A 19,393-nucleotide genomic window follows, 5' to 3' on the forward strand; every position below is an offset into this window, starting at 1 on the left:
GAGAAAAATGGAAGCTACATAACTGAATACTAATTTAACGTTTATTTAATTTTTTTGTATTATTATTGACAAGCGCATGCGCCGTGCCCTTATCCTGCAGATACTCCCCTTCCCAAAACAATCCCGAAAGTCTTGCGAACTACTGCTAACAGTTTTTAACTTTTTCGGAAGTTATTAACTCACTTTATTTTAGTGTAATATTTTACGTTCAGTTTACTTTTTCGGTTGATTACCACCATGGGTACTTCTAAAAGGGTTTCTCGCTTCCATTACCTTTTATGTCATACTTTCGTGGCTTGAAAAGGTCCCGAAACATCTGTTAGCTTAGCATCGCTTCCCAAAAACAAAAAGCCCCACTTACGGTTAATCTTACAAATTGCATCGCGTACGACTGAAGTTAATATCTGCGACAACCACAGGTAACGATATTCAATCTATTGCATATTGCACGTTTTAGAGAGAGTATTTAATTGAAATTATATCAAATTTAGATTAGCTCCATATTGTAAAAGCAAACATACAAAATGTAATATAAGCTGTGCTTTGATTTCTGAACAGTACCATTTGCCCCCTTTAAATCTATTAATTATTATTATTATTTTTATTATTATTATTATTAAACAGCAACATCCTAAAATGTCGATCCTTGGATTAAAGAAGAAACAACCAAAGACTTTTAAGGTCAAAGTTATAACAATGGATGCTGAGATGGAGTTCAGCTGTGAGGTAATAGAGACTACAATAAATGCAAATTTAATAAACAATTACTCGTAATAATTCTTTTTTCAATAAACTACATGATTAAAATAAAAATGGTTTCAGGTCAAATGGAAAGGTAAAGATCTATTTGACTTGGTTTGCCGCACTGTTGGTTTGAGAGAAACATGGTTCTTTGGACTTCGATATACAGTTAAAGACACGTATGCCTGGCTGAAACTGGACAAAAGAGTGAGTACTTATCCTGAATTTTGAATCTCTATTCAGACAATTTGATGTCTGTTGATAACATTTTCCCCTCAAAGGTCTTGGATCAGGAAGTTCCCAAAGACTCTCCAATAACGTTTCATTTTCTGGCAAAATTCTTCCCAGAAAAAGTAGAAGAAGAATTGGTCCAAGAAATTACACAACATCTTTTCTTCTTACAGGTAAAAAAGACCTGTAGTAATTATACATGAAGATGTACCCAATTACATTCTATTAACAATTTTTGTTGTGTAGGTTAAAAAACAAATATTAGAAGAAGAGATATTATGTTCCCCTGAAGCCTCTGTTTTACTGGCCTCATATGCTGTTCAAGCCAAGGTAAGAAAGCATGCTTTTTCATTGTTTGTTTGTGTTGACTTGATAGAGACAAATATGTAATATTAAACACATGGTCTGCTGCAATATTTTATAGCAATGTTACTAGTACTAGTAAAAAGTATTTTATGTTATAAAGGTATTATGATACATAAGAAAGATGTGTTCAGTCAGGAATGCTGTTACTGATTATTTTATTGATTATTTTAGACTTTCCTCTATATACTGACATTCTCCTTTGCTTTGTAGTACGGAGACTATGACCCCAACTTTCACAAACCTGGTTTTCTGGCGCAGGACGAGCTCCTCCCAAAGCGGGTAAGTTTTTGTCCTTTTGATATTTATATTTAAGTAAATCTGTCTAACACAATCTGTCTATGTGCTGCTCAGGTGTTGATGCAGTATCAAATGACAGCTGACATGTGGGAGGAGAAGATCACAGCTTGGTATGCAGAGCACAGAGGCATCGCCAGGTACCACTGATTTTATTACATTTCTCTACAGCCCTGTGTGATAAATTGATATCAGTGTAATTTTGGAGCTTAGCATCTCAGAGTTCCTCTATGTATACACTGCTCAAAAAATTAAATGAACACTTTCATAACACATCAGATCTCAATGTAAAGAAAAATGCTGCATATCTATAGAAATATGGACAGGGCAATGTCTTAAGAATAAAAGGATGCCACCCCTTTCAGTGAGTTTTCAGCCTAATTTTATAGACACCCTGAAAATCAAAGTGAAAAAACTATGTGGCAGGCTAGTCCATTTTGCCAAAATGTCATTTCTGCAGCTCAAAATGCTTCTCAATCTCTTGTGTGGCCCCCATGTGCTTATGTGCATGTTTGACAACGTTGTGGCATGCGCCTAAGGAGACAATGGATGGTGTCTTGGGTGATGCCCTTACACAGATCTGGGAGGACATAATTGAGCTCCTGTAGAGTCTGAAGAACAACCTGATGGCGTCTAATGGACCTAGACATAATATTCCAGAGGTTTTCTTTTGGGTTTAATTCAGGTGATTGTGAGGGCCATTCAATTGTATCAATCCCTTCATCCTCCAGGTACTGCCTGCATACTCTTACCACAAGTCATTGTTGTGCATCAGTAGGAACCAGCATAGGGTCGCTGAGGACCCTGTTTGTTACTCTTACTCTACTGAACACAGCACAAACACTGAGCCTTGTCACTTTTAGACTTTCTGATATTTAAGACTGCCAATGTCAAAATTCCTCCCGCCACAGCTGGGAAGTGTTAACTCTGTCCATTCTGATACATTTGTTTAAACAGAACTAGTCTACACCTCAAGTGAAGTCATCAAGGCAGCTAACAAATGGTTTTCCTAAAACTAGCTGCAGTGACAATCTGTGTTTAACAAGGGAAAAACCTGGTCCACCAATCGTCAACTCCATCAGATTTCACGTTTAACGGAATTGACTGGTTGCTGACGGAAATCCACCTGAAGCCTCTAAATATGCTAATAATATATATTTTTGTGAACTTAGAAATGGGTTAAAGTGTCATTTCATGGTTTAAGTTTAGTATTTATTTATTTAGCATAAATAATATATTTTATGATGTCAAGCTGAATGTGTGATAGAGTTGACATTTTAGGCTGACGGAGTTAGCAGACTGACCAACTTAGTAAAGAAATAAAGGTTTAATTCCCAGTTTAATTAAAGGTGCATTGTGCATTTTTTTGATCTGTCACCTGCTTGTCTCCATGGAAATGTTTTTGCTTTGTCTGGAATGTTTCATGATATGACATTAAACACATTTATCTGGCATTTACTCATTGCAAGTGTTTCTGTTGCTCAAAAATAAAATAATTCTCTCTGTGAATAGGGGTGACTTTCCACAGATTTTACCCGTAATATAACCTATACTTGTCTCCCTTGAGATAGATATGTTTAATCTCTACTGTGGGACATTCTAGACAAAGCAATGACATCTCCATGAAGACAAGCAGGTGGCGGACCCTCCACTTGGAGAGTTATGCACTGCACCTTTAACAAAAATGCATCGTTGAATAGATGATTACATTTTTCATCTCTTGAACTAGTAAACAGTTGTCACTTATATTATGAGTCTCTTGTAGATCAATCATGTTAACACATGATGCCACAACACACAAAACATGTCAAGTCACCAATATCAGAATATAAACTCATAGAGGGGCAGAAGAGAGGGAGAGGAATGGGAGAGAAACACTGCTGTAGTGGCCAAGGCACTGACCACTAAAGGCCTGCTAGCATCGGAGCTAATGGCTAATATTCCATTTATGTTCCTCTATCATATTTGGCCAGTTTTCAGCTGAGTTCTCACGTTTTGTCAACTCTGTCAGGTTCTTGTCAACTTCATCAGATCCATGCATTTATTGGGTTTATTTTGTCAGTTTTTAAATAAACCTGGATTTGGCAATTCAGTTCATGTGTTTTAAGTAATACAGAACTTTGAAATTTACAGCCTGATTTGTGTTGATTATTTACAGAAATGTACGCTGCTCAAAAGTATTAAAGGAACACTTTGAAAAAACACCAGCTCTCAATATGAAAACAAATATGAACAGGGCAATGCCCAAGGAACAAAAGGATCCCACCTCTTTAAATAAAATGTTCATCCTACAGAGGGCTTAATTTTATAGACACCCTGAAAATCAAATCTGGTAGAGGTCTGTATGTTCCTCCATAGATATGCCTCCCCAGACCATCACTGACCCATCACCAAACCGCTCATGCTGAACAGTGTTGCAGGCAGCATAGCATTCTCCTTGTCTTCTCCAAACTCTATCACGTCTATCACAGGTGCTCACAAGTGCCAGTTCTGGTGTGATCTAGCAAAGTCACAAGACATTTATATCAGTGGCCTGCTGGAGGTCATTCTGTAGGGCACGAGCAGTGCTCAGCCTGTTCCTCCTTGCACAAAGGAGCAGATATCGGTCCTGCTGATGGGTTGAGGACCTTCTGTATATATAGATTTTTTTTTTGTGAAAGGAGCGAGCTCCCAACGTCCCACTCTGATTGTAAATGCGGAGTATTTCTGGATACACCAGTAAAGCTGTCAGAGTGATGCCTTCTGTACTTAAAATGTATCCTGTCTGTCTGCAGAGACGAGGCGGAGATGGAGTATCTAAAGATTGCACAAGACCTTGAAATGTATGGTGTGAGCTACTTTGCTATAACTGTGAGTACACAGTGTTCACACCAACACCACTTACCTGGATTGTTATCAGTCTGGTCTCGGTGCCCTCCATTGTTCCCCAAGCCTAGTCAGTCGTGATTTGTAATCAGATTTGCTTTATTTCAGTGATGCATGTGAAACAAAGGAGCTCTTTGGTCACATATCATTTACAAATAAAATCAAATTGGGTAGAAATATCTGTGCATCCCTAATACCTGTATATATATATTTTGGTGGATCAGCACATCAAAAGCACATTGAGCAATTAACTACAATAATGATAGAAAACTCAAACAAAAATCTCTGTTAATTTCAACAGGTAGGCTCATCATCACATCTAGTATGGATAAAGTTGCCCTCAGGATATGGAGTCCTTATAGCTTTGTTAGGGATGTATCACAGTACACTATTTTACTTTATTTATCCTGCATTTTTAGTTCTTAAAAATACCCAGAAAATCTAATATTCTTACTGTGATTGGGTCCGCTTCTCCACTGATCTGACAAGTAACTTGGCCTGTTGGTGTCATAATGATAAGTTTAATGCCATATTGTTAAACATTTCAGGCAAAGGGATACCAGAAATGTTTCACAGTGCATCTATTTAGGAACTGTGTGCAAGATTTTGATTTAAAATTTCATAAACTTGACCCAAATACGGGGTAAAAATCTGATTTACTTATAACATTCTTATGCTGATTTATTCATAATTACAAAATCATTGGTCATGGTTTCCCATTTATTTATGTTACAATTTCCAATCAGAAAGCATGAATGAGTATTACTCAACTTTCTGTTTTGGGTTGCAAGTTTCAATGCTGAAATCCAGTTGCTGTGAACTTATAAGGATCCTCTCTGATCTGAGTTGTCACTACCTTAACTAGGGATGTCTGTGTCCTCTATTTGCAGTTTAGGCACAGTTAACCAAGGCTGATTTGTGATTGTTAATGGTGAGAATGCAGGCTAGATACAGTTTATTTAAATGCTTGAATAAAAATGCATCTATGCAAGAAAAATATGAATTATACTCTGAATCTGTTATGAACTACATGTGTTTTTTGTGCTAAAAGCAAAACAAAAGAGACACAGACCTGTTGCTGGGAGTGGATGCCCAGGGCCTTCACATCTACAGTCCCAACAGCAAACTCAACCCAAACAAATCATTCCCCTGGAGTGGCATCCGCAACATCTCCTACAGCGAGAAAGAGGTGGGATCAAAAACTACTGTCCACACTCTGCAGCCTACTGTACCATAATTTGGATAAATTGTTTTATAATATGTTATTATGTTGCACTAAACGTACCCTTTATATCGTTGCAGTTCACTATCAAGCCTCTTGACAAGAAGAAAGATGTTTTCAAATTTTACTCATCTCAGCTTCGCGTAAACAAACTGGTCAGTTTAAGTTTTGGTTTTCTGAATATTGCAACATTTAATAATTAGTCATTTTGTTGAGCAGAAGTTCTTCTTTTGTAGATCCTGCAGTTGTGCATAGGAAACCATGACCTGTTTATGAGGAGGAGAAAGGTGGATTCTATAGAGGTTCAGCAGATGAAAGCTCAAGCCAAAGAGGAGAAAGCTCGTAAAAAGGTTGGCTTTAAATGTACTCACAATCAGCGGCATGCGTTACAACGTCCTCACTGTTTAATTTATTACTTTAAAACAAATTGTGGTATTATGTGCTTGTAATGGCATCTAAATGACTTAATTTTGGTCTTCTCTTTCAGATGGAGAGGCAGATCCTGGCTCGAGAAAAGCAGATGAGGGAAGAGGCTGAGCGAGCAAAGGAGGAAATGGAGCGGAGACTCTTCCAGCTGCAGGATGAGGCCCGACTTGCCAACGAGGCTCTGGTGAGAAGTTTGTCCTTTCAGGGCTGATGTAGTTTAAGGTCACCACTTAAATATGTAACAAAATCTATACCTATCCCAAGAAGCATGTGTGTGAAGGTGCATTATGTGTACTGTTAAATCAAAAACCCTATTATGCTTGTGCCTGTTATATAGTTATCTATGACACCTGTGGATCATTATGTTATTATTTGAAAATTTAAAATGGCAATATTCAGCTAAAAAAATAAAAGAAATGAGTCCACTGACTTTCGTATTAGAAAGCTGCAGTGCCCAATGGGAGGTGACGTTGTTGGCATCACAACAAAGATGTACAGCTTAAAAACTCTCAAGAGTGAAAAGTCAGTTTTGCATAATACGTCCGCTTTAACAATTCTGTTAGTGTATTTAAAGACGCATTATGTAACTTTTCTGATAGGAAATCACCATGGAAATTTTATGCCTCTTTCACAGTATGGAATTTAACATATTTAACTTGAATTTTTACAATTACAAATATACATTTAAATTTTTTCATAGAGTGGCAAGAGCTTAATGCCATACTTTGGAACATTAGGGGCAAAGCAATAACACCTCCACGGAGTTAAGCAGATGGCAGCCCTTCTACCAGAAAGGTTACATAAACATTTAAACTTTGCAGAGAGTGCAAAGGTATGAATAAATCTGGGTTTTAAGATAATTGCTGTTTTGTCATTGATGATTTTGGCATTTCCTCTTAATGTCATTATTAAGATGTGTTAAATTGAATTAGTCTAATCTTGAAGCACCCTTGTTTAATTGTCTACCCTTTGGCTCAGCTGCGTTCAGAGGAGACGGCCGACCTTTTGGCGGAGAAGGCTCAGATTGCAGAGGAGGAGGCAAAGCTTCTAGCTCATAAAGCTGCCGAGGCTGAGCAGGAGAGGCAGCGATTGGAGGTGACGGCACTCAAGACCAAAGAAGAGAAGAGACTCATGGAGCAGAAGATGAGAGAGGCCGAGCAGTTAGCCGTCAAACTGGTGGAGCAATCCGAGAGGAGGTCAGACACACACAACACTGGGGACTATAGACCTGTGAGCACTTTTGTTGCAATAATACTGGCCATATCAAAATGTCACACTATTATTGTACTCTAATATTGCAGACCTTTTAATAATGTATTGGCTTGTAAGCTCAAAAATGTGCACTGATTTTTAATAGTATGATAAATATGCAGCTTTGTAGACCATCATTATTTTCTCTGACACAATACAGCCAATAAAACAAAGCGTCAGGGGCAGAGGAGTGACGAACATAGAGGCGCAACATATAAACTCATAGCAAAAATAATTATTAATCACCTCTCGTAAAGTTGTAAATATGAACTTCAGCATCTCACCCACATTATGCATAGAATTTGTCCACATCCAGTCCATAAAACAGTGCTGTGAATCCTGTTTGAAGCGTTCTTTAAAAGTAAAAAGGTGAGAGTAGCTCCTCAGGTGTGTCTGTTCACATCCACGGAGAACACGGACCAGGTGAAGCTGCAGATTAGCTATAGTGACTCTACTTCCTGTGTACTTTATTGCCAACGTTCTGTGCTTTAAAAATCATGTATCTAGAAGTATTGCACCACATTTCACAAATAATAATAACTCAATTTTGACTTATATCTAAACTAAAAGTGCAGCACTCTGACAGCTTTGTAACCTGTGGTCTGCAGACATATCTCACTACAGTCTTTGTGATCGGAGATTTAAAATTTCATAAGATTCTCCTCATGTCTGTGGTTTGTGCTTTTTGTCGCACGTTTAAAAATTGTTTAAGACTGAAAAATCCTGTACTTTGTGGCAGCCTTTAGAGGTATAGCATTATATTTCATAATTTTTTGCCTTGTTTTTTACTGCTGGTACATTAACATGGGCAGAAAAAATAATTAGATCTGATTTTTGGTGTGGTAACATGCCCAAGAGAAATCTGATCATCAAAGCACTTGGTGACATGTGACAATTAACTAGTAGTACTTTAGAATTTTCTGTGTCATCACTATCTAATATTCACTACTTCCTTACATGCCTTACATTTATTTTGTACCTTCCTGTTCCCTTCTGATGGATTGCTGTCTGTAACGGTTATGTGAGGTAAATAGGGCTCACCTCCTGGTTCTCAACAGGAATGAGCAGCATGACCTGTTCTTCCAGCTCCATTTACTGATTAATGACCTGCTAAATCTAATCTAGTTTAAAAATCACACTCTTGAATAAAAACACAGTTACCTTCACCTGCTCTTCGGTGGCTTACTGTAAATGCCTTTTTTATTAATCTCCCACTGTGCCCTGTTAGATGTGGAGTCACTAAAGTAGTTGTATTTTCAGGTTAAAAGAGGCCGATCATCTGAAACAGGATCTGACCGAAGCCAAGGATGCGGAGCGCAGGGCCAAACAGAAACTGCTGGAGATCACCAAGACGACCTATCCAGTAAGATGATGGATAGACCTGTTTCCCTGCTCTTTGTTACAATATTTATTGTCAAACATGGAAAGATCTACTTCATATGTCATATTTGTAAAGTATGTGATGGTAATTATACAAGTTTTACAACCAAATTAGGACTGCACAACTAATGAAATCAAGATCCAATGGTTTGAAATTATCTTGCATCTTATTAAAATTCAAACCTGCAGTCAGTCTTTAAATTATCTCTAAAAATCATGTATCTAGTCACTAAATGCACATGGTTTAGAGCATTGTCAGACTAATGGTACACAGGCTGCCTCTGGTGGTAAGTGTGGCCCTCTGCAGTTTAAGTACTTAAGTTTAATTTAGAGACAAATCTAATAATGTTTTTGTTTTCTTTTGTGGTGATTCTCCACGGTGGTACTTGGAAAGCTAAATATGATCTTATACGGTAATACACCTAAACCACAAATAAATGTTCATACTTTTGGGTTAAATGGCTCTGATTAAAAGTAGACCTTGTTTATGTTTTTAAGGATTTATTTAAGATTAAGGATGAAAAAATAAAACTAATCAATAATCAAAAAAATAAAACTAATCAATAATCTTGATACACAAAGTATAGTTTTGAAATATCAGCTGACTTAGTGGTAATTTTACGAAATACAAATACTAAATACAAATACTAAACACACTGTAGTAATGCAGAGGGCTTAGTGCTCTTAGTGTGCTAATAGTACAAGTAGGTTATAGGGTGGCCGGGAGCTTCGTTCAAGAATGAGGAGCCCAGTTTCACGGCAGTAGGGCCGCTGCTCCTACATGTTGAGATGATTCAACTGAGTCAGCCCTTGGGGAGGAGGCCCTGGGGAAGACCCAAGACACACTGGAGGGACTATGTCTTTTGGATGTGTGTGTGTGGAAAGGGAAATCTCCGGAGCTCCCTGCTCAGACTGTTGTCTATGCAACCTGGCCCCAGATAAAGCTGAAGAAAATTGATGGATGGGTTATAGTTATTATCTATACAAGTAATTCACCACTATAGCTGTGTTTGACCTTTCTTTAAAAACAATTAAATATTTAGTTTTATTTTAGTTGAGCTTACGTTGTCAATATTACATTTTTGCCAATAACAATTTTTCACATTTTTAAATATTATGATGCTTTCAGTGAGCCCCAGTGCATTTGGAAGTTACTTTGTGTTTATTTATGCTGCAAGCAATGCCACCACCAAATCCCACTGGAGTGACACAGAAAATGTAAATTCAACATCTCCCTGAAATACATAACAGAAGAATATTAGTTTATTCCTTTGTTTGAAAAACTGCCACAGCTAACAGAAAGTGTTATTATTTGTGAATAAGTGACTTCTATGTCTAATTAATCAACCTTTTAAATCTCTACTATCATTGTATTACAACAAAAATACCCCCAAATCTCCCCCGACCCTCCCGATACATTTTGTGCCCCAAAATATATTGTACCATACCAGCTTTCATATATTGAGCAATAAGTCGATATAGTATTTATTATGTCTGGCCTATTTTTTTCATTTACTTTTTGCTTAATAGCTTCTGTAGGATTCACAACATAATGCCTATAAAATTAATTTAGTACTAAACTTCTAAATGTGTTTTTTCCGAGGGTAAGGGCACTATTTTACTTAACACCAAGAGAGGCAATTTTCAATCACCTTGGGCAATTTTTATTCATCTAGTCATCTTTGCGAGCTTGTTTTTGGACATTCAGATGCAGAGAACAAGCCAACCTGAATAACTTTTGCCAGCTGGTATTGGGTTCATCTAAACTGAAGGACTAAGCTTTCTGCCCCTCAAGTTTGTTTGTTTTTTGTTTCTGCCCCTCAAGTTTGTTTATCCATTCATCTTTTGACCTTATTTCCATTGAAAGTGAGAGAGAGAGAGATACTTTATTGATTGCTGCAGTAAACTATTGCAGTTTTGCTGCAAGTTACTTTGCCTTTCTCAGTGGCTTTTGTGTCTCAGTCAAAGGTTTCAGTGCAGTTCAACAGTAATAATAGATAGAGTCGGGCAATGTTTTTGAGATTGAAAAATGCAAGTTATTTGTATAATGTGGGATTGAGGTTTCAGATGAGTGAAGGTGGAGCGAGTGAAGTGTTGTCAGAATTGAGGCAGCAGTAAAACCAATCATTCAGCAACTAACTACAGTACACAACAAACATATTTCTAAATCTTCTCACTTTGTCTAAAGGTAATACACACAAGAGCTGATTCAAATTAAACATTCTCATGTAATAAATAAATGTTACTCTTACACTTGTTTCTCTGTACCCTGTAAAATTTACATTTTATTTTATACAAATCTTTACTATCTTTTATCTTTTGTTAAAGTTGGGTATAGTTGAACAAATTATGTAATTATGTATTATGTATTTTTTTTAATGATTTTTTACACTAAATACATTTTGTGTCCAGCTCATAGCAGCCTACTCTGCCCCTCCTGCCCCTCCTCCTGAAGCCTCAAACTTCTCTTACGACTCCACATCGATGCGTTTGGACTTTAAAGACCCCGACATGAAGAGACTCTCCATGGAGATTGAGAGAGAGAGGTAAGATAGTTCAACAGGCCTACACTATAACACACACAGCTCATGATTTTACATGACTTCATTGTAAATGACAGTATTGATCTAAAATGTAACAGAAGCAGGTGTGGGCTTTCTGTTCAACTCTGCAGAAGTGAAAGCAGTATTCCACTGTTGTTCACTTGGCTATATGATATTAGCTTGAAATGGGACATTTTCTGAACACAGTAAGTACAGTGGCATGTTGCAACATGTAAGTCCTACTGGTTATTGTACACACATTGTCAATGATACAGTATCGAAAAACATGAATTTAATTGCTGCTGACAGGGTTAACCATAACAACACTGGAGATTAGGTCAAACACAGAAGACAGATTTTGATTTAACCTTATAAACTAGTGAGGAAAGAGCAAAGACAAGTTTTTTTTAAATCAATTAAAGTTAATTTAGGAATGGCAGAACTGGAGTTTGCAGATGATTTCCTGATAGCTTCATCGAACCAGCACCTACAACACTGCACTGGGGCGGTTTGCAGCTGAGTGTGAATTGACTGGGATGAAGATCAGCTCCTCCAAATCCAAGGCCATGGTTATTACTGGAAAAAGGTGGCTTGCCCTCTCCAGGTGGGTGAGGAGTACCTGCCTCAGGTGGAGGAGTTCAGATATTTTGGGGTCTTGTTCATGATAGGATGGATATCATGAACAAGACCCCTTATAGATAGGATGAGGAGCTCAGTCACATGGGAGGAGCTCAGAGTAGAGCCACTGCTCCTTCACGTCGAGAGGAGCCAGTTGAGAGGGCTTGGGTATCTATTCCGGATGCCTCCTGGGCACCTACCTGGAGAGGTGTTCTGGGGAAGACCCAGATCACGCTGGAGGAAGTATGTCTCGGCTGGCCTGGGAACGCCTTGGGATCTTCCTAGAAGAGCTGGAGGAAGTGTATGTGGAGATCGAAGTCTGAGCCTACCTGTTCAGACTGCTGCCTCCACGACCCGGCCTTGGATAAAGTGGAAGAAAATGGATGGATGGAGAACTGGAGTGGGCAATGACTTCAGAGATTTTGATAATATCCTTAATTTCTTATTTCAGACTGGAGTACATGGAGAAGAGTAAGCACCTCCAGGACCAGCTGAAGGAGCTTAAATCTGAGATTGAATCCCTAAAGCTGGAGGAGCAGCAGCAGCAAGCTGGCCTTTTCCACTCAGACCCCCGCGGGTACCACCCAGAACCCCACTACGTACCTCACAGCAACGTATGTATCAAATGACTATGTTTGTTATTAGTAGTCTTAAAAGATTTATATCAGCAACTAAAGAGTTTAAAGATACACCGATATAACTTTTCTGGTGTGGATGGTCAGTTATCCACCTTGCATTTAGCCAGGTTTAGGTGTTTTTATTGTAGAAAACACCTTGAAAATGCATTCTTACTGAACTGCCTGTCCACTTACCTGACTTGTAACTTGATCTTGTGGTATCACCTGCTTGTGGAAATGGTTAAAGGTTGTATAGAGGATTTTCCAAGGAACGAGAAATCCAGCGACTGTTTGTCCTTTTTCAAATGTTGCGCATGCGTGAAATCACCCCCCCTCCCCCACAGCTCCCTACGTAGAAACGCCTCCTCCCTCCTCCTCCTTACGCCAGAAACAGGTTTGTTTACAGCCGGTGCGCTGCACATGACTTGTAAGGTAAACAACTAACTACAGTGTTGGTTAGGCAAGGTGGAGAAGTGAGGAGGGGGGGGAGGGGGTGCGCGGACATTTCGTGCACGGACAAGAAGTGAGGAGCAGGGAGAAGAGTGGAGTGGGGAGAGAGGAGAGAGGAGAGGGGAGCGGTGCCCGGAGATTTGAGGAGCAGGGGGAAGAGTGGAATGGGCAGCGGGGAGAGGAACAGGAAAGGGGTGAAGAGAGGGGTGCCCGGAGATTCCGTGCGAATGAACTAGCTACAACACGCAGCAGCAAGCGGACTCTTTCTTTGCCTTGAAAATTACGTTTTCAGACATAGGATATCGCATTCGTGTCCTGAAAAACGTTTGTCTCGCTCTTGGAAATAAAGTACATTTTCATAATAAGCAGAAGTGACCTGTCCAGGAGTAATTTGTGGACCAGTGCGTCAGTCTTTAGACCCTTCGTCTGCTTCAGTTGCGCCATCGCTGGAATGAATCTACAAGAATCACCTTAGTTTGGCTTCGCTGCTTTTCCCCTTGTCTTCTTCTTTCAGCAATCTCAAAAACGGACTTTCTTTTGCGACTAACTGCTCCTGGATTCTTGTCTGCCATTGCAACAAACTTTGTGCTAACTGCGAGGAAGATATAGGTCAAAAAAGCCGCTAAGAACTGTTGCGTTGGTGGAGTAAACAGCGTCTGTGCGTCTTGCGTCTGTGGACTGCGTGACAGGCGTACGTAAACCACGTAACGGCAGCGCGCAGGCAAGTCAGTTACGCTAGAAACGTAGGGAGATTGATTGACAGCCTATCAACTAACAGATAACGAGGCAGTGTCGTTATTTATTGGCAAATGTTTAGCCCCACCACGTCCAGAGTTGATGAATTTTTATTCTCTTTTTTTTGGTCATCATAATTACAAGGCTACTGCACGTCTATAATGCTATCATTGACAATTTGAAACAAAAAAAAAATCCTCCATACAACCTTTAAGTTAAATGCCATACTGTGGTACATTCCAGACCAAGCCATAACATCTTGATGGAGACAAGGATGGAGAGAACCCTCTACAAAAAATTAGTCTTTTCTTTAAATTAAGTATACATTGTACAGTTAATGTCTCCCCTCTTAACTCTTGAGGGTGCAATCCTGTTTTATAACTTCTTTATGACTTCTTTTTTTTTTCTTTTTTTACACTATACGTGTTTTGTCTTTCAGAGAAATTCTGCTTACATGTCACAGATGGCCTTTTATGAAGAGGTGTGATCAGCCCTGCACAAAAGTACTACAGAACAGATGCTGAGTCAAACACATGTGTGCTTGCAGAGACCTTTGCCATTTTGTGCTTCACGCTGTTACTCTAAAATGGACCTACTACCCATCTGCAGTGTGGGAAAACATGCCTAGTGTTGATTTTCTGATGTTTTGGTTAATAGATGCCAAGCCTTAGTGTGCCTTATGAACCACAAATGGCTTTTTCTGGAGACATTTTGAATTTTGAACAAAACTAATATTTAGTTTTATTAAGTTACAATTTTAATTGCGAATTGTTTTCATTCTAAGAGTTATATTTTGACACTGTGCTACTTTGTTATTGAAGTATTTTTCTAGTAAAAAATGGAGTAATGCTTTTGCAGTGGCAGACTTAGATGGCTTAAATTCAGTATTTGCCCAAGTGTTTCATTTTCATTTTTTACTGTTGGTAGTTTATAGTAGCAGAAATACAGGAGTGGCCTTATCATCTCTATGGGCCATAAATACTTTGCATTATTTGTTACTAGACTGATGTTGTAATTTCAGTTTTTATGGTTTTGTGCCTTAAATTGTATTTTTAAAATTTTCATGTTATTTTGCCACAGTTTTATTTGATAGATATTAGGTTGAAGGTTGCATTTCTCAGGACTGTTCAAAGACAATCACACAGCAAATGTACAGATAACCTGAATGTACAGATAACCTGGATGACTGATGCACTCCATGTAAAGGTCTTTTTTGATATCCTGTCTGAAACACATGCCTTGAGCTAGAATAAGTACTGACAATTAAAAGAAACGTTTTTGCCAGTTTACTAATGGGCACCAAAGCACTTGAGTTTCATCTTCTTATAATGCATTTCCCTTAAAAGGCTTATTGTGTTCCCTATAACAATATCAGTACCATTTCTTGTTGTAATATCAGGTTCACTCATGTCTTGTCTTATTTTCAGTATGCATTCAGTGCTTTCCATACATATGAGATGTAACCTGTTAAAATACATCAGCCCTTTAACACTACTTTGTGTTTTGTTTTTTCTTGTGCATAGATATTTAATATTTTCTGTTATACAAAAACAGGACCTATCTCCACACTTGTCCTATTGCAGCCTGAATACAGCTGTGAGGATGAAAATAGCTTGTTGACCTTCAGAGAGGCACTGCTTTTATGAATGGCCTCACTGGCAAATTCTGCCCTCTGGTGGGTACAGGCAGAACTGCTCCACAATCTTAACACGTTGTCTATTCTGCGTTCAATATTTCTGCTGATGGAGTTCAGCATTTATCAGCTTTATATACATTTTGGTTAATTAATGAAAATACATCGCAGTTTAGTTAGTTTTATTTAGTCCATCATTAGCTACAGACAAACAGTTGCATGAAACTTTTTGTCATATAGCAAACAGAAAGAAGTACATGTACAACATTCACAGATAATAGAACTAAATCAGAACTAATACAAAAATATACAAATGATAATACAAATTAAAATAAAAATGATAATAGTTCTACTTTTGTAAAATTGGTTTAGGTTGGAGACGCCATAATTCAATTTTTAAGCCCTACACAAAGGTGCAGAATAAATGCAATCCACGACTACTAAGTTCACAATATCATCATTATTAATATACTTATTCTTGACTTAATATGAAGAGTCTCTTCCTCTTATAAAAATAAACGGACCACATCCTTGTGATCAGAAACGGGTGGGCTTGACTTCTTTGCCACCATTGCTCTGTAGTGAACTGACTTTTGGGTTTGGTTTTATGACAAAATCATCTATCTGATTATAAGCAGAACATTTTGCAACAAAGTTAAGTAATTCTACCACTATTACCTCAATAGTATCACATTTCATAGTGATACAGACCTGTTTCAATTCTTATTTTTAAATGAACTGGGTCTCTATAAAAGCTACTTAAAATACACCCATCAGAATAAGAATGTGTTTCAATACATCTTTGTGAAAAAAGTATTCACCTTTATAGCTGATCCATGGAAGCTTTACAGAAAATATTTGATGCAATTCAATAAGCTGTAGTGGACACCAGGTCAGTTGGAGCCCATGATGAGATTGTGATACATGGACATAAAATTGAACTCCATAAATTGAAGTCTATAAATATTTAGGGGTTCAAGTGGACAATCATATAAGATGGCATGAGCATGTAACAAGCGTGTGTACAAAGATACACCAGCGTCTGTATGTAGAAGATTAAGAGTGTTTGCAGTCAAAATATTATGCTGACCTTCTATTCAGCTAGTACTCTATTGAGCTAGTGTTTGCAGATTCTCAGACTGGTAAAACTTGTTGGTAACATCATTGGTGTGTTCCACTCTGACTTCCCCACAGCCCATCTTTAAACACTGGAGATCCCTCTCATGCGCTCAACACACAGTATGAGCTCCTGCAGTTTGGGAGATGATATAAAGTTATGCAAAAATAACAGGTATAAACACCAATTTGTACCCCAGTCTATAAAATGTATTAACAGTGTGTGGAGTTTGAGTGGTAGTATATTGTCTGCATATGTTTTGTCATGTCTGTATGTTGATGCTGCTAATCCCTGCTCCGAGTCACATTTCTCCACCACGAGACGAAATAAAGGCATACCTGAAACCTGAACAATTAAACTCCAAATTAGTGGACAAACTATTATTTTGTAAATTGATTAGCTATTGTTCTATTCATGCATTCTGGTGTTTGTAGAGCAGTTTTGTTCTTCTGAAGTAAAATGGCTAATGGGTTTTGTGAGCTCATATACTAGTACTGGTAACTCAAATCAGATTTATCTATATCAAATGTCTTCATAAAACAGTTTGCTTGCTCAGCCACAAACTTCTTGTGGCTTACTTTAGTATCTCTGTCTTACAAAACAATATTTGTGATTGTAAGGTTGTTACAGCTACTCAAAAGAATAACTTGCGCTGATAACCTCTCCTTAGTGTTTCTTGCAGTACTGTAGAGAACAATATTTTCTTTAGCTACATTTATTTTTATTTTTTAAAGTTTTTCTACTTTCAGATTCATTGTGCACTGTAAAGGCTATCTATAAATACAAACGGCACAGTGATATAGAGTCAACTTTTTTCCCCTATGGAAGAGCTTCAGAACTTTCCCAAAGGTAACAATGAATCTCTTTTGAAAGCTCATAATATTTCCTAAAACTAAAAGGCTCAAGGCGAGATAAGTGGGTGCCAAAGACAGATCACAGCGGGATGTCCAGCTAACAGGGTAATGTCAGAATTGAGGAAATGAGATGGATAGAATTCATTTTGGCCTGAAGAGTGAAGGTTCTTTTCAATAGCCCGTCCCATCTGCTCCAGCTGCAGCCTGTCCTGTGGTGTTGCGACATAAAGCCACTGTAACAGCAGAAATAGGGCACTGGGACATTTAGTGTGTCTGAATTGCATTTTTTTTCTTTCTTTCAAATAGGCCACAAAGACATCATGAAGTGAAATCACATTGTGCGTATAGAAAAGAGGAGAATAGACCTTTCAGCATGTTCTGCAGCGAAGGCATTTGAAGGAGCAAGATAATTGGATGCTGGAGGCACGTCTCAGCAAAAAGCAGGTATTTAAAACCATTTTATTACAAAAAAAAGAAAGCGGAGGAATGAAGATGAGGATTTGAATGGCTGAAAGTAGCAGTGCTGAAAGTAGCAGCACTTTAGCATGACCATTTGTAGCCTACATTTTAAATTCAGAAGTCCTTGTTGATTGAGAAATTGCAAATAACATTGGAATGGTTGGCTGCTTTTGTGACTACCAGGCTCAAACACTGAATAGTTTTTGAAACTAGCGAGTTTTTTGAGGTCAGTTTTCATCATGGGAATTTAACTAACTAAGAAGTCCAGCAGGTGCAGATCAAAGGACACAAGTAAGGGACTGTTGGATTTTGTGAAATTAGCTCTTTGTTTTTCCCATATCCATGGAGACCATGGAGGCTAGCTGAGAAGCTATCTATGGACATATGGGGCCCTATCTTGCCATTGATCTTGTGGTTGGGTTGACGCAGAACTATACTTCACCCTTAAAGGGTTAGCATTAAAGAGTGGGCGTGTCCAGGTCGGGCAGCACAAGTGCTGTGGGCCCGGGTGTGTGGTACCAGCTGCACCGTTACTCCTGCATTAGAACTTCAGCCTCATGTCTCTTCTTACACTTCTCAAAATCTAAAACACTGGGTTATTGTCATAAACTAAAAATATCCAATTAGCCTTCAAATGAAGAAAAAGCAAGCCAACATTTTTATTTTAAGTAATTTGTACGTACATGTGCTAAACCTTTTGTGCATATGCTAAATGTATAATCATGAATGACCATGGACGCTCGCTGCTCTTTCCTAACAGGTGTCCCTAGCAACAGTGAAGAACGGGTCAGATGCAGAGGACACATTTGTCAACAGGACCTCAAAAATTACTTAGTGCAAGTGGGATGGGGACATTCACAAGACAATACAGTAGTAATATTGATAAAAGAAAAGTAGCATTCTAAATAGATCTGCTGTTTTCCCACTTTCCCCAATATAGTAGGTGGCTTAAATGTATTTTCTTTGGCAGTATACCGTATGCTCTATCTAAACAATGTTAGGGCCATATATCTGAGCTGCATTGTGTGGGATAGAGCACAGATTATAGGCAGGTACCAGGGGATCCACGCTCCAAATTGCTTCTTCTCTGATATTGATCCGTTCATAGCTATTCAGGCCCTCTGCAGATGAAAGCCCGGCCCGCTTCGCTCTCTGTGCCCTGGTCAAAAGTTGGCGGGGCATGAATGAATTTTGAGGAAGAGGAGTGGTGTGTAATCCTCTGACCTGCTGTAACCAAGAGAGCAGCGGTTTTAATGAACAATAGAGAGACAATCGCCATTCACTCTGAGGCAAAGGCGAGTACAATAGCAGCACAGCCTCTTTCACTGTGCATTTAGGTGGAGATACAGACATAGAATAGTCAGTGATGTTTTTTTTTTTTTTTTGAGTTGTCAGGCCTAGTCATTTTATAGTGACCCATTTTACAGAATCAAATAGTCAACATTATAATGTTTTCAAATAGAAAAGAACATAAAGAATGTTGTATTTCTAGTGACAGAATTGAGATCTGGAACTAAGACCAGGGATTCACAAAGGGACTTCACAGTGCGTTTACACTTATACTGACCTCTTGTGACAGGATTTTTTACTG

The 19,393-nt window shown here is 38.4% G+C and overlaps 1 protein-coding gene across 1 annotated transcript; it reads left to right on the top strand.

Annotated features, from left to right (window-relative positions):
• Positions 1–109: 109 nt before the first annotated feature.
• nf2b (NF2, moesin-ezrin-radixin like (MERLIN) tumor suppressor b) lies at positions 110–15,233 on the top strand. Its single transcript, XM_055148694.1, has 17 exons — positions 110–419; positions 625–726; positions 823–948; positions 1,023–1,145; positions 1,219–1,302; positions 1,549–1,617; positions 1,690–1,772; positions 4,407–4,482; positions 5,549–5,686; positions 5,800–5,874; positions 5,956–6,069; positions 6,207–6,329; positions 7,124–7,341; positions 8,657–8,759; positions 11,189–11,322; positions 12,389–12,551; positions 14,179–15,233. Exons 2-17 carry the CDS (start codon positions 637–639, stop codon positions 14,224–14,226), a joined length of 1,767 nt encoding a protein of 588 aa, XP_055004669.1. The 5' UTR covers positions 110–419; positions 625–636; the 3' UTR covers positions 14,227–15,233.
• Positions 15,234–19,393: the final 4,160 nt, after the last annotated feature.

Source organism: Boleophthalmus pectinirostris, unplaced genomic scaffold, assembly GCF_026225935.1.
Source record: "Boleophthalmus pectinirostris isolate CB_2022bp ecotype Guang Dong unplaced genomic scaffold, ASM2622593v1 HiC_scaffold_12, whole genome shotgun sequence".
NCBI lineage: Eukaryota > Metazoa > Chordata > Actinopteri > Gobiiformes > Gobiidae > Boleophthalmus > Boleophthalmus pectinirostris.